At 42.7% G+C, this 14,972-nt stretch overlaps 1 protein-coding gene across 5 annotated transcripts in view; it reads left to right on the top strand.

Moving 5' to 3' along the window:
• The window catches only part of ADAMTS9 (ADAM metallopeptidase with thrombospondin type 1 motif 9), a 164,252-nt gene that overhangs the window by 31,962 nt on the left and 117,318 nt on the right, over positions 1-14,972 (top strand). For all 5 annotated transcript variants that reach the window (XM_059390103.1, XM_059390104.1, XM_059390099.1 and 2 more), the window contains exons 7-12: positions 33-73; positions 181-286; positions 4,746-4,892; positions 6,153-6,294; positions 7,274-7,369; positions 13,396-13,541. In XM_059390103.1, coding sequence (XP_059246086.1) covers positions 33-73; positions 181-286; positions 4,746-4,892; positions 6,153-6,294; positions 7,274-7,369; positions 13,396-13,541 — 678 coding nt within the window. The remainder of the gene's footprint in view (positions 1-32; positions 74-180; positions 287-4,745; positions 4,893-6,152; positions 6,295-7,273; positions 7,370-13,395; positions 13,542-14,972) is intronic.

The raw sequence follows: 14,972 nt of genomic DNA, 5'->3' as shown, positions 1-14,972 counted from the left end.
TTATCATGGCCCTAAGTCTGTTTTGCTTTCAGACAGGATATCTGCAGAGCTCATGACAAGTGTGATACTTTAGGTGAGTCTCCTATGCCCCTCCTCTAGGGCTACAACACTTTCCTGCATTTTTATTCCAAGCCACAATTGCTTTTTCAAGTAAATCCTTCTTCGCTTTCCTTTGAACAGGTCTTGCTGAGCTGGGCACCATCTGTGATCCCTACAGAAGCTGTTCTATTAGTGAAGACAGTGGATTGAGTACGGCTTTCACAATAGCCCATGAGCTGGGCCATGTGTATGTTTCCTTTTTGCATTTTCATTTGATTCCGAGTGACCTAAAACTTTTCTTCCTTTGCATCAGGGAGTATCCCCTTGATCTGAGAGAGTGAAAGTCACTTCTTGAATCATAACAGAAATTTCAGGGTTGAAGAGCCTCAAAACTAGTTGACTCTAGAAAGCTGAGTGGCACAGTGCCCCCTCTTTACCCATAGCTGACATGCATCTTGGGTTTAACCACACACATTTTCTGGGCAACATCCAACATCTAGTCTTCTCCTTTCCTGCTGGGAATTGGAGGAATGAGCCCTTTCCAGCCCACCCACTGAAGCAGAGCATTCATTAGCTTAAGAAACTTTCCTGAGTAACATCTTTATCTGGAAGGGTCTCCCTCCATTGCCTTCATTCACAAGATTTTCCAAAATCCAGATGGTTCCTGACTGTAAATAGACAAGGCTTTCATTCAGACATCCAGCCTCTGGACGCAGTGAGGTCCCTCTTTTAGAGAAGAGATTGAGCAAAAGATACAGAGAAGAAAACATTTCCTAACTATAGTCACTTAGTTTCATTATGAAATTGGCTTTTCCTTTTTATTCTTTAGAAACAGAGCATAGCTAGAACGTGAGGTGAAACAGTGTAAATTCACCAAGGAATTATTCTGATTTGGGATCTGTATTGTTTTCTTTTTAAAGTGATTTAATTACCCTTACTTTTAAAAATAATTTTCTCAAAAGATGTCACAGATATAGTTGTATGTTGATTTCTATGTCTGTGCTAACCTTGTTTAGAGGCAAATAATCTATTAAGCAAGTTTTTTATTCAACAAATGCTTTTTGAAGGCACCTATGTGCAGTGTGCTATTCTAGAAGTGAAGCAAGATGCATATATAGAGATATCTCCAATTTAGTTCAACATATAATAGGTATATTTTGAAACTAGGAACCTTCAAGCATATTTTAAGAAAACACCTGTTTTCTTTTCTGTGAAAAGAAAACCCAGTATTTATAGCACAAAAGAAGCATGGCTTTCATTAAGCAGTTGTGGTGGGCCAGAGTCCTGCTTAGTCAGCTTCCTCTCTCTCTCTCCTTGATTTCTGAAATATTTTTGTGAAACTCAAGGATTTCTTGGAGCTCAGTTTGAAAACTGATCTACCAGCATTTCCCAATACACAAGGGCTCCAGCACAATTCCAAGAGAATGGTCTGGAGGGGCAGAAAAAGGAGGTTTATAGTCAATTTATTAAAAAACAATTTTTTTTTTTCTTCCTGGTCTAGCCCTGCTTAGAGTCACAAGGCTCAGCAACATAAAGTAAAGGCTCTGACAAGTCCTGTATTAAAATAAACTGCTTAGTTTTCTTTAACTCAGTTTTCCCAAACTTATTTTAATAGGCTCTTTTGGGGATTTTTCTTTGTTTTGCATAAAATCTAGTAAATTCCTTTAGACCTTTAAATAGGAGGTATAGATTTGACCATGAAGAATAGGGTGGCATTTCAACAAGGCAGCCATTCCTGCCTCAGGAGACCAGAGTGAGGAAAGTTAGAGTTGGAATGTATCCAAAGGGCTAGAGTTTCTGTGATTAACAGATTAGCCATCACGTATAATCTACAGTTAAGAAAGGTATACTATAAAGTATACTACTGTATAGGTATACTATAAAGAAATATAGTTAATTTCTTCCTCACAGGAGCTTAGAAATTCCTTTTAGGATAGCTGGTTTATAAAGTTGACATTTTAAGGACAGTGAGAATTTTAATTAGCAAAAACTAAATATTTTCAGCCACAGAGAGCCTCAGCTGTGTGACTATACAGTTAACAAACATCTCCCAACACAAAAACCATGTCTCTGGCATTGGTCTAAGAGTTTTTACTTACATTAGGTCCCTAATGGTAGATATCCCCACATGGTAGATATCATGTCCCTGTCAAACGACCTCAGCAATATTAAATCGCTTCAAGTCTGTTTGTTCATGCTGGGGTACCATGTAGTATTGGGGTACCATGTAGTATTGGGGTACCAGCTCTAACAGGGAGACTGGGAGCCAGATACTCAAATTCTGGACTGAATTGTGCTAATTCTGCATTGTCTTTGGTTTGAGAAAAATGTATGCTCTTTCCCTCACTATTAAGTGGGACTAATATATATGCATGTCATCTGAGAGAGGTGTCAGGAAGTTTTCTAAAAAATGAAATAATTGGGAAATGGTGAGAGTTATTAGCTAAATGAGAAGTAAATTTCTAGCCCAATAGGGAATTCTTTTCGTTTTGGTGCTTTGTCTCATAGAGTTAGGTTTGCTTATATTTAATGGAGTATGAATATCTTTTTTTAAAATTTGCTACAGTACTTTGTAGCAGATTTTCTAATGAACTTCTTAAAGATGTAAACATTAAGTTGTTACAGTCATGACTCATGACTCTCTGATAACATAAAACCCTGCTGGGGGAAAAAAGCTATCGATCTTGTATTTGTTGAGTATCATTGGACGCTTCAAAAACAAAACAAAACAAAACAAAAAAACAGCTCCTACCTTCTCATACCTGCTTCCAGAGGCACAAAATCTGAGTTGGGGGAGGAATCTGGAAAGTAACTGAATCTTTCCTGGATACAGGGATTCTTACACGACCTTCCTGAAAATCTTCCACAATTTGTCTAATAGGAGGGAATATGCTTTATATGTATTCCAAAACACAGGGGTTTTTAAATCAGGCTGGAGTGGTTTCCAATGCCAGCTCCTTCACCCCATCACCCTTGTGACCTTAAACAAGTAATTCAATCTCTCTACGACTCGACTCGTATTCTCTCATCTATAAAATGCAGATCATAATAGCACTTTTCACATAAGGTAGTTAAATGAAATAAAGCATCTAACCCAATTAACACATTGCCTGGTATGTTGTGAATGCAAAAAAAAAGTCTCAGTTCTTATTTTTTAGTAAGTGCTCAGTGAATATTACAGTCTAGCCCCTGCTGTGAGCAAACGTGCCTGACATTTGAATGAAAAGAAGTTCTCTGTTGGTTTGATGAAGTAAACTTGATTTTATCTGGGCATGTTTGGGGTGATGAGTAAACGCCTTCTTCACACCACAGAAAAACAACCAACCATGATTTGAGGCTCTTGCGTGGGTTGGGTTTCCCACTGTAGGTGTGACACTGACTTTGCAGTTGGGAACAGGAAACGGGGGCATTCTTTTAAGAAAATAGGCTCTTAAGCCTGAAAACCCACTATTCTTTTTAACCTAGACCGATGAAGGTTTTCTGTCTCGTAATTTCCATCTGGCAATTATTCCTGTGGGCCATTATTGAAGAGCCCAAGTTGTTTGAGAAGAAAAAGAAAACCATACCCAGGAGAAATGAATGGAATGGACTTGACAGGCTGTGATTCCAGCTTTCAGATTCACATGGAATACATGTCCATCTTCTGTCTAGCTCGCTGATCTCCCTGATGCAAGATGAACTAGTGGAGTGGATTCCCCCCTAAATGCAAAATGATCCCCATGCACCAATTTTGTGACGGGGGAGGCATCCAGAGAGGACATCCCCTCTGAGTTCATGAGTTCATTACCAGAGCTGAGAATGGCATGTGGGTCATAGAACTGATGTTTCTAGATTGAGAAATGCTTCCTATCATTCCCCCCACCCCATTTCCTCCAGCGAAGCCAAGAATGGCAAGTATGTGTTAATGCCGCTGCGGAGTTCCCTCCCAGGCCCGAGAGGACATTGGTACTCCATCATAGCCTTTTCTCAGGGCAGAACCTGGATTCGTTTCAGAATCCTTTTGTGCCCAACTTTTGAGGAAGCAGTACCAATCCATCGGCGTTGGCAGGAGACATGAAACGATTTGCCCCGTCTGCGTTAAGCCGGTGGAATTGGCATGCTTCTAGTTTCTACGCTTTCAGCTTTCCTTAATGGGTTTTATTGTGCACGAACTTCCCATACCTTTATAATGATATACCTGCGTGGCTGTGTCATTTGTCAACCTAGCCCCAAAGGAGATGTCAAGACCCATAGTGAGCCTCTTATTAGAAAGTTTTTGGCTTCAAGGTTTGACACTTGAAGGACTCTTTATATTTGCAGTGTTATCATAACTTGCCAAATTCTTGACTCTATAAGTTGGCCTTGAATGGCTTATTAGGAATTCCCACTACTGTATTCTAGCATGAACTATAGCACGCTCGGAGCGTCTGCAATTCCAAAAAGGACTCTTAACCCAGCTAATGCACCCTGTGATGTCATTTTTTTCATATATATATATATACATTAAAGGCACTTTGTATTAACTTGGGTGAGAATCACGTTCTCTGCTCCACTCCCTCTTCAACCCTCTAGGAAGTTTTCTCCTGCTCCCCAGGATGTGGGTTCCTATTCAAAATGCAGAAGGCAGTCAACATTTTTCTCTTGGACAGGTGCCTCCTTGAACCAGTGATAAGAACTCGGTGCTTTGGTATTCATTGCCGTCCCTGTCTTTGTGTCTTTGACCTTAGGTTTAACATGCCTCATGATGACAACAACAAGTGCAAGGAGGAAGGCGTCAAGAGCCCCCAGCATGTCATGGCTCCGACGCTGAACTTCTACACCAACCCCTGGTTGTGGTCAAAATGTAGTCGAAAATATATCACTGAGTTTTTAGAGTAAGACTTCAACTTTCTTTGAGCCCGGGCTTCTAGTGTCTGGTCTCCGGGTAGCGAGCTCCTTGTGGGAAAGAAAATGTAGAGTCAAGCATTCCTTTGGCGTTGTTATTTTTGTTGACATTCCTGGGAGGAGGTAAAAAAAAAAAAAAAAAAAAAAAAAAAAAACAACCTCTCTGACATCTGTGCCGTTCCTCTCCTGGCCCGAGTTTCGAAGATTACAGACGGAGCTCAAGAGAAGGCCGGGATCTTAAAGCAAATATGTAAATGTGGCTTCATTCTTGGTGAAGCGATGAATTCTGTTCGGGCCTTGGGGGGAGGACCCATGAATGTGAAGAGGCGATGAGGGAAGGCCACAGAATTCTTGTGGTTCTGACTTAGTAATTTTGGCTCCGAAAAGGAGAGGGTGGCGAGATGACCCACAAGAGGGTTATGGGGGTGGGTGAAGATCACACAGACCGCCGTGTGGTTGAATTAAGAACATTCTTCCTCTGTCTCTCTCTTTCCCTCCCTCCCCCTCTCTCTCTCTCCTTCTTTCTTTTCTTTCTCTTGGTTTCTTTTTTAAGCTTCCTGCCAGGCAGCGCAAAGATCCAATTACATTATACAATATCCCCGTGTCACAGATTCATGGCTCTTCTCTCCCAGCTGTACGAAAGGTTAAGTGATGGTCCAAGGTCACTGGGTGTCTATTTCTCCAGCCACGGGGAAGTGGGGCCTTATTAATCAGAACTCACCAGGTGTGAATTTTCCAGAAGAGGTGTTTGCAGAAAAGTGAAAGAACTCGAGGGTTGCTGTTTTTCTCGCCAACCAGATGGCCTGAAGTCTTTCTTCTTAGAGTTGTTGATTCACCCACTCTTCTACTCAGCAAACATTTACCAAAGACCTGTTGCTATGGTGTTTAGAGCCCCAGGCTTGGGTGAAAAAGACGCTATCTTTGCCCCTAAGAAGCTTACAGTCTATTGGAGAGGAGAGTAAAAAATAAGCAGATTAATTGCCCCAAACTGTGACAAACGCTGTAAAAGCTGCATGTTTCCTACTGACTGTTTTGTGTGGAGAGCCAGTGGTTCCTCAGACGAGTATACACCAAAAATGGAGCTTCCGCTTTTGGATGTTAGCCTGGGACATAAAGAATAAAGCACATCCGATAAAGGAACTGTCCTCTCTACCTTTAATATGGTGGGATGGCCTTGACTTTCATCTGGACCCCTTAACAGCCCCTTCTCGTCATGGCTCTCACCATCTGTGTTTTTCTGCTTTCCATAGCACCGGTTACGGCGAGTGTTTACTTAATGAACCTGAATCCAGATCCTACCCTTTGCCTCCCCAACTGCCAGGCCTCCTGTACGACGTGAATAAACAATGTGAATTAATTTTTGGACCAGGTTCTCAGGTGTGCCCATACATGGTAAGTGTTTGGGGGCCACTTCTGCCCCTGTCCATTGATTCTGGATGTTTTTAATCCACGGTTTCCCAAGGGCTTCTCACTCTCACGTAAACCACGGGTGGCCAAGTGGAGAATGGTCCATTGACCATTAATGACCACAGACATAAGGACGATGACGATCAGCTGTGACAGCGCTCGCTGTTAAATGGTGCTTTACCTGTGCATTCTCACTTCTCTGTCGTGATGGCCCAGAAGGGAGATGTCATTACCATTTTCATTTTGCATGTGGGAAACTGAGATTCAGAGAGGACAGGGGCATCGAGCCAGTAGTGGCGTAGTGGCGTAGCTCAGCCCTTTCCTCTCCTCGGCTCCTTTCATCCTCACTGACTTGTCTGGATGACCTTTATAACAGGGACTCTTCTAGATTCGGTAAAGGTCATTCATGAGACAAACCTGTGTCCCTGTTGTAGCTTGTCAGGGCTATGCCCTCTGACCCCGTGGGGCTTGAAATCATTTCTGGCAATAGGTAGCTTAACTGATGAGTGTGGGATATTTTAATGTGTATGTTGTGGACACTTGGACCAATGATACCCCATGGTTATCAGGAGGCAAATGGACAAAAATGTGCTTTTCTGAGGTACCCCACTCTCTTCCTTTGGGTGTCTGGTTGGTGGTTTTGGTGGGAGAGACATTGGAAATACCAGGGGAATTGTGAAGTACACTGATTCCATGGAAAGAATAAAAATTTTTAAGTGAAACTCACCCCAGATGATATTCCTTTCTGTTTTTCCCATGATAGCAAACATCACCCTTTTACCCCACCTGAAGTCCTGCTAGACGTAGCCCTTGGAATATTTTATCAATCATCATATGGAGAAAAAAAATGTGTTTGTAACCTATGCTATCTTGTTGGCAAAACATTAGTTGAAAGCAACCCTTGCCTGGTTCCATATCATCTAATCACATTGTCACTGGTTTGTTGTTTAACCAAACCGAACAGATGCAGTGTAGACGACTCTGGTGCAATAATGTGGATGGAGTATGCCGGACTCAGCACACACCCTGGGCAGACGGGACTGAGTGTGAGCCCGGAAAGGCAAGTAGCACCCCAGGGGTAGCAGAAGTGGGCACGATTTTAGCTGTCGTTTTAGTCACCGTTGTTTAGAGTATACAACACAGTGTGTTTCAGCATGTGTCATACTTTTGGGGGGTAAGAGGTTCAATTTTGCTTTGGAAAATTATGAGAACTTACATTCTAGGATAATACTGATACAAGACACAGAGCGAGCATTATTGCCTCAATTTGGAAAACATCCCTTCTCTCATTTTAACGTTCCTGCAATCCCAACACGCTGTTTGGTTTAACGCGAGACAGTGTTTCTTTTCTGCTTTGTCTTTTTTGTCTTTGTCTTCTCTTTGTCTGTTTTTGGGGCGGCAATGGAAGGCTGGCTTTTAAGTTGATGGAGCATCTTAAAATCAAGGAGACACAGGGGCACCTGGGTGGCTCCGTCATCTGAGCCTCTGACTCTTGATTTTGGCTCAGGTCACGATCTCAGGGCTGTGGGATGGAGCCCGCGTCGGGCTCCACGCTCAGCACAGGCTCTGTTTGAGATTCTCTCCCTCTCCTTCTGTCCCTCCCCCAGCTCATGCTCGCTTGCTCTCTCTCTCTCTCTCTCTCTCTCTCTCAAATAAAATAAATGAAATTTCAAAAATCAAAGAAACACAGAAATACAGCAAACTTCCTTTGTTCACTGCTGGGATACCAGGCTTTTTCCAGCCTGCGTTGGTCCCTTTAAAGAGCTGTGATGTCACCTGGTAAATATGCAAATGTATGTTGTGAGTTGGTTATAATGATTCCCACTTACTTGTTAATAACCAAAAATAAATAAAAATCTGTTCCTTATACAGCCTGGAAATAACAATGCCCCCCACACCTAGGAGTATGACTCGTACAAACTTCTGTACCTGGTATCCATCTAGAAACTAAAAAGTTGCTATATTATCATCATCACCATCCAAAACATGGGCTACTTAAAGTTTTAGATCTAAACCTGATTTTTTTTAATCCCTATGGCAAAGGGCATTCTTTCTCTCACCACTCATGCTATCCCTGGGCTATATTCTGAGTGTGTTGACATCCTTACATGTATTTTTCCTTTCTTCTCTCCTCCTCCCATGGTCCACTTCACTCACCTCTAATATCCTGTTCTCTTCTTCTTTGCCTCCACTTTGGAGGAATGAGTAGCACTCAGCATGTTTCTATGGAAGGGGTCCTCAGAAGTGATCGACTTGAATGCTCCCTTCCCCGATTTTATATTTTATTTATTTATTTATTTATTTTTTAGGGCAGTGTCCCCACACTCCAGCCCCTCCCCACCCCATATTCCTCCTTTGCTTTGTCTGAAGGGGCCAGAGAGTCTCCCTATAATTGCAGTACCTCGGGCTCACTGAGCTCCTCTGTCTCCAGTGCTCAAGCAGGAGGACCAGTGGCTTCCTTACCCATCTGCCTTGGTGATTGTAAAGTGATGTGAGCTGGAGGGTATGAATGTTATTTGAAAAATTATAAAGTTCTGTCCACAAAAAATTAAAAACGACAATGAAGCTGATTTTATACTTGACTTACTTGGAGACTAAATCAGCTCATGTTCTCACTTCTTGATGGCTAAGACCTCAGCAGCAGAGAATATAGCTTTGTCCAATGAACAGACCAACCGAAGCTATGTATGATCATGGACACTACAGCTTTTGTACCTTTCATAAGCATAAGAAGAGATAGATGTCCTTAGCCAGGAAGAATTTTTCGCTTTTTGTGGAACATTTAACTTAAGCGCTTTGATGGCCAGAAGATCATAGATTTGAGTGGGATTGTGGTTCTCAGGTTTCCTTGACAACCATTAAGCATTCATTCATTCTTACAAAATGACAATGTGGCCTCCGAGTCCTGCTTAAAGCACAGTGACCCAGACAGGTGCTAGCAGCTGATGTAAGATGACAACAGACTATATACCTCATTGATAACTGGATTAGTTGGCTTGAGTCTGAGCCTGCCCACTCTATTACTTAAATTAATTCTCTTTGAGCTCAGAAAAATCACTGGGCTTGTGTTAAGGTTCTTTGCCAGTCTGAGGCACCCACCTACTAAGTCTGTTTCTGATATATGTTATTGCTGGAAAAACCGTAACAAAGAGTTTCGGTACTAGGATGAAGTGAATTATGTTCCGTAACATTGTGGCAGACAGGCTACCAACCTCACCATAGCCAGTGCCGTATCTCAGTCATTCTCCAACAGAAAAGAATTCGGGAGAAAGTCTGTTGTATCTTTTTCCAATCTTCTGTTTTTGTAACAGAAGCAGGAGATAAGGGATTGCAGGGTAATCTTATACCTGAGGGATGGGGAAATTTGGAGGTCTTTCAGAAGTCATTTTCCTTGTACGCTTGTGTTTGGCAAGAGCAAGAGACTTCAAGGCATTCCAAAGGGCAGGACACTCAGAGAAGTAACTATGCGGAGAACATGATAGGTACGTGGGTAGTTCTGTTTTAGAAAAAGTGGCCAAGCCTAGCAGCTTTTATTAAAAATGCGGCCATATGTGTGTTTGTTTTCCTGAAGAGCATTTATGCATGTTGCAAACACAGAAGATGGTGTATCTGTTGGCATAGGAATTCTTTGTGTGTTTTTTTTTTGTTTTTGTTTTGTTTTGTTTTTCATTTTGTTCTGGTTTGTTTTTTGTTTTACTTTTGTTTTTGTTTTATTTTTTTGAATTGGCAGTAAAACCATATGCCTTTTCTCCAACTAATTTGGATTCCCTTTGTGGTGGGCTTAATTTTTCCTTTTTTTTTTTTTTTTTTTTTGTTTCTTTCTCTTCTTTCTGCCCTGCTCCCTCAGCAGTGATCTGTCTTGGGCTGCTGACACAATGTTATTTTGATGAATGACTCTAATTCTCTTTATTTTCTCCATTCTCTTGTTAAGCCCATTAACATTTCATTTTAACCCCGTTCGTGAGTCTGAGGTTTGAAACTCTTATTTTAAGCTTTCTTGGGACAAAATGGACCTCCAAGTCCCTCTTCCAAACTCCTTAAAAAAGATGTGTTTAGGTAAAATACCATTTAAATGGTTCTAGATGCTTTTAGAAAAGGTTGACTATTGTTTGGCTAGGACTGTACCAGCTCCTTATTGCTTTGTTACGATGTGGTGGCTATTCCAGCACGCAAGTATTGTTTATCGAATTTGCCTGCTAAAATAAGGTCATTGTGGTAAATATCTCCCAAAGAGCCCTGATTTCCAGCCTCTGTCACTTCAGGCACTTCTCCTATTCTTCTCAGCTCTTCTTGTCATTCCCTTTCTACCTATCAGTGGTCATATCAGTAAGGAACATTTGATTTGCAGACCAGTTTTTAATTAGAAGTATAGGAATATCTCATTACTTTGTAGGATTTATAAAATGTGTTTCTAGCAGGAAGATTTGAGGGCTGAATCTGAGGGTCATGTTCTATGACTCCAATTGAATATTAATTAAGAATTTTGTTTAGGTGAGATCCAGTTATAGTAATATAATCAAATTGGCTCTTTTTTTCTGACACACACAAAAAAACTAGTCCCAAACTAGGCAGGTTATGGGACTGTTGTGGCAGCTCCATAAATCTAATTTCTTCCTGTTCCATTATCATATGCAAATGAACTTCATCCTCAAGGTCACAGAATGGCTGTAGCAACTCCAGCCATCAAGTGGGAGTTCCAGGCAGAATGAAGCCAAGGGGCAGGGGACAAAGAGGCAAAAGGACCTTCCTAGGAATATCAGCCAGTGAAGTCTGCTGACATCTCTTTGACTACTCTTATCTGTACAAGGCTCTAGGAAAATAATGTAGTCTATTTCCAAGGAGAACAGAGAGACTGGATATCGGGTGGACAACTTGGGGGTCTCAGCCTCACCTAACCATGTCATTAATCTTGCTTTTATTTTAATTTTTTCTTTGTTTACATGCCAAAATCAGTGTCCCCATTTGCTCACAATTGAGAGGCAGCATGTGTCACAGTGAAGAGTGCACACTTGAGTCAGACTGTGTTTCGATCTCAGCTCTGCCCCTTACTGATATTTGGTATCAACCTGTCTGTGCCTCCGTTTTCTTTTCAGTAGAAATGGGGGTGATAAGAGTACCTATTTTATAGTGTGCTAGGAGGACTATGTTAATATCTATCTATGCTTAGAACACTGCCTGACCAATACTAAGAGCCCTGAGAATGTATTTAAGTCAGGTCCTCTATGTGTTTCACTGTATACTAGGTACTTCAGATGTGCTGTGTCTCATGTTCTACTCAAGACAACTTTGGCATGTTGGTCTCCATTTTTTAGGAACACTGTAGGAACAGTCAGGGACTCACCTAGGGTCACAAGGTTAGTCTGTGGGAGAGACCTGGCTCCCCACTTGGCCTGCCAAGCTTTGGCCTTCCAAGACCTCCGCTGTCCAGTATAGCCTCCAGCAGCTACAAGTGCCTAGTGAACCCTTCAAATGTCACTCTGAACCAAGATGTGCTGAAGTGAAAATACACACCAGGTGTTAAAGACCTAGTATGAAAAAAAAAAAATGTAAAACAAAAAACAACCATAATTTTATATTGATTCCATATAGAAATAATAATGTTCAGCTATTTTGAGCTAAATAAAAGGTATTAAAATTCATTTCAGTTTTCCTTTTGCTTGTCTTAATGTGGTTTCTAAACATTTAAAATAAATCTTAAAACATGTGGCTTCTGGCACGTTCTCGCTGGATGGTGGAGCTGCAGACGCAGGCTACCTCTCTCATTTGTTTTTATGTGCGTATGTTCCAATAAATGTTCACGACCCCCGTAAAGACCATTGTGAAGAGGATGTCCGAGAGTGACGTCACCCCCTCTCCCTCTGCCCACATTTCTTGGGCATAGAAGTGCCCAGGATCTTTGAATGTAGAACCTTTTAAGCCTTAGCCACGCAGCCCAGGGACAGGGGACATCCTCAGACACCCCAGCAGAGTTGTTGCAAGAGAGGACGCTGCAAAACAGAGAAAGCTTAATTGTGCTCTCGGAATAATCGTTCACCGAGGCTTCTGTGCGGCTGCCCCTTGCGTTGGGGACCTTCACCTGTGCCTTACTTGTCCGCTTTCCCAGCGCACTCTCCCACCCCCGGCCGCTGTGGGTCTGCTTTTGCCTGTGGCCTCCCTGCAGATAAATCACGGCAGCCGGCCATCACCAGCTCCACTTGAGAGATCTGAGCGAGCCGCGGGGCGTCACCTCCTGCCGCCCCTGCCTCCACTCCGCTTTTGTCCGCTGCTCAGTGACCTCGGCTTTGTGTCAGGGCCTCACACCCCAACAATGGCAGAGGGTTGAAATGGGCTTCTCCGAATCCCTTGTCCTGCTGAGGAGTTTTATTCTGTTTTGTTTCGTCTTAAGCATCATGGCCTTCTTCCTGCTGTAGGCTGGAGACTCTGAAGCCATGAGTCACAAAAAAGCCATAAAGTTTAGGGCTGTCGGTAATCTGTCCATTTTGCTCTGGTCTCATCCTGTGTGCTTTGGTGAAGTGAGTTTATGGGAATCATGTAACTTGCTTTTTTTTTTTTTTTTTTTCCTCTCCCACCTAATTAAAATTGGCTTTTCAAATCCGCGGGGAGCAATAAAATATATTTTACCGGGCTCCCAGCGTCTCTGAGCCTTCTTAATGGAGAGACGCTCTACAAATCCAGGAACTCGTGTTGGCCCCGTCTACAACCAGTCTGCCCACTTCCTCTCCTCATTTTTTCCAAGTAGACTAATTGGGCACTTCGAAGCCAGCTACAGGGGTTAGCCTGACTGCCTGGAGCCAGTCACTCCCGGGCTCATTTCAGTCAAGCAAGCGGTAAATGAAGACAGGACCTAAAATCCTTAAGTACAAGATGAAAACCCCTACTGTTTCCATTATTCATATAGAATGTGGCCATATAATGATGAAAATCCCTACTGTTTCCATTATTCATATAGAAAATGGCAGCATTTCAAACCAGCACATGGTGGGGTTGGGAGGCGGAATGAAGTATGGTACATACTCAAAAGGGTAGCGGGTCCTACGATGTCTCCAGCACCGATCTCTCCCTCACTGTTCCCCTTATTAAATACAGCACTGCAAGTTTGGATTTTGTGTCCCCAAAGAAATGGAGGCCCCCGTGACGGATGGATCCTGGGGAAGTTGGAGTCCCTTTGGAACCTGCTCAAGAACGTGTGGAGGGGGCATCAAAACAGCTATTCGGGAGTGCAACAGACCAGAGTAAGTCCTAGAAATTCTTGCTGTCGCTTTATCGGCATAGCATGAGTGGCACATTCCAGAAGGGAATGATGTAGCTGGGGACAGATGGAGAGCTCCTTCCCCCTTCAAGAGGGAGTGGATTTCTAGGGTTGCTTAGACTAGTAATAGCCGATCTCTTTCTTCCCAGGCACCGTCCTCTGTAGTACACTTTCTTCCGTGATCCTGTCTATCTACCTTGGGACGCCTGGGTGGCTCAGTGGGTTAAGCATCTGCCTTCGGCTCAGGTCATGATATCAGGGTCCTGGGATCGAGTCCCACGTCAGGCTCCCTGTTTCTCCATCTGCCTCTGCCTACTGCTCCCCCTGCTTGTGCACTCATTCTCTCTTTGACAAATAAATAAATAAAATCTTAAAAACAAAAACAAAAAAAAGTTCTGTCTGCCAAGCAGTAGGTGCTATTGTATTCATTGGCCTGTTTAATGGTTTGACATCAGACATATCTCACTGCCTGCTGAGCTCAGTATAGCTGGCTAACAAAGGGAACAGACGGATTGTCCCAAGGAAAGGAAGAAATTGGACATTTCTGTCCAGACTGTAGGTAGCTCGGTGCCTCTGCAGTTTAGCTACTAAAATGCCTCAAATGGCACGCAGACCCCCGGGTAGTGGTAGCAGAGGCTAAGGGACTGGATCCCCCAAGGCAGGAATTCATTTTGGGTCAAGGTAGCCGTCTTACAGGTGCAACCTTAAGGTCCATCCCACAACCAGACAGTGTACAGACTGGGAGTGCCTGGCTTTTGGGGTAATTCTCATTAAATTAAAGACCGTGGCTGTCTTTACCAGCCTAGCCTTTAGTACGTGTTCAAATGAAGTTGATGGGGTTTTTTCCCAGCCTCTGTCACAGTAAGAGTGTGTGTTTATAAGGAGATTTAAGAAAGCATATTTTTATCATAAGGAATGACATCAAATTTTATTTGGATCTAAGGTGTATCAAAATCTAAAGGAACAGAAGGTCATAGGGTGGTATTATAGAGGTCATTGAACCTCTATAGGCCAGAGGACCAAGGAGTCCTCATAGAATCAGGGTAGTTTTTAGATGTCTAAGCCAATAACCATATTGAAGACCCATTTGTTTTGGTGTTATATAAAGTGATGTCATGCACAGGACTCATTTATGAGTCCACATTAAGGGTAGCAGACTGAATTGAGGACAGAAACAAGCAGGTAAGACCAGGGAGTGGGTTGGTACAGTGTAATAGGGTTGTCCTACAGGGTAGTAGAGACTTAAGTACAGGGCACGGCTCAGATCCAGCTGGTTGTTCACAGGCAGGAAGATGGCCTAGTGTTGCCAGAGCTTCCAGTTTTTTTATAAGAAAAAATATGAATCGTGTTAAACAAAAAAGAACATGGCTTTAGGCCACTGCTGCAAGCCCCAACATGATAAATACTCATTAGT

Source organism: Mustela nigripes, chromosome 2, assembly GCF_022355385.1.
Source record: "Mustela nigripes isolate SB6536 chromosome 2, MUSNIG.SB6536, whole genome shotgun sequence".
NCBI lineage: Eukaryota > Metazoa > Chordata > Mammalia > Carnivora > Mustelidae > Mustela > Mustela nigripes.
Note: the sequence above shows the minus strand (reverse complement) of the source record. Positions and strands in the feature narration are given on the sequence as shown.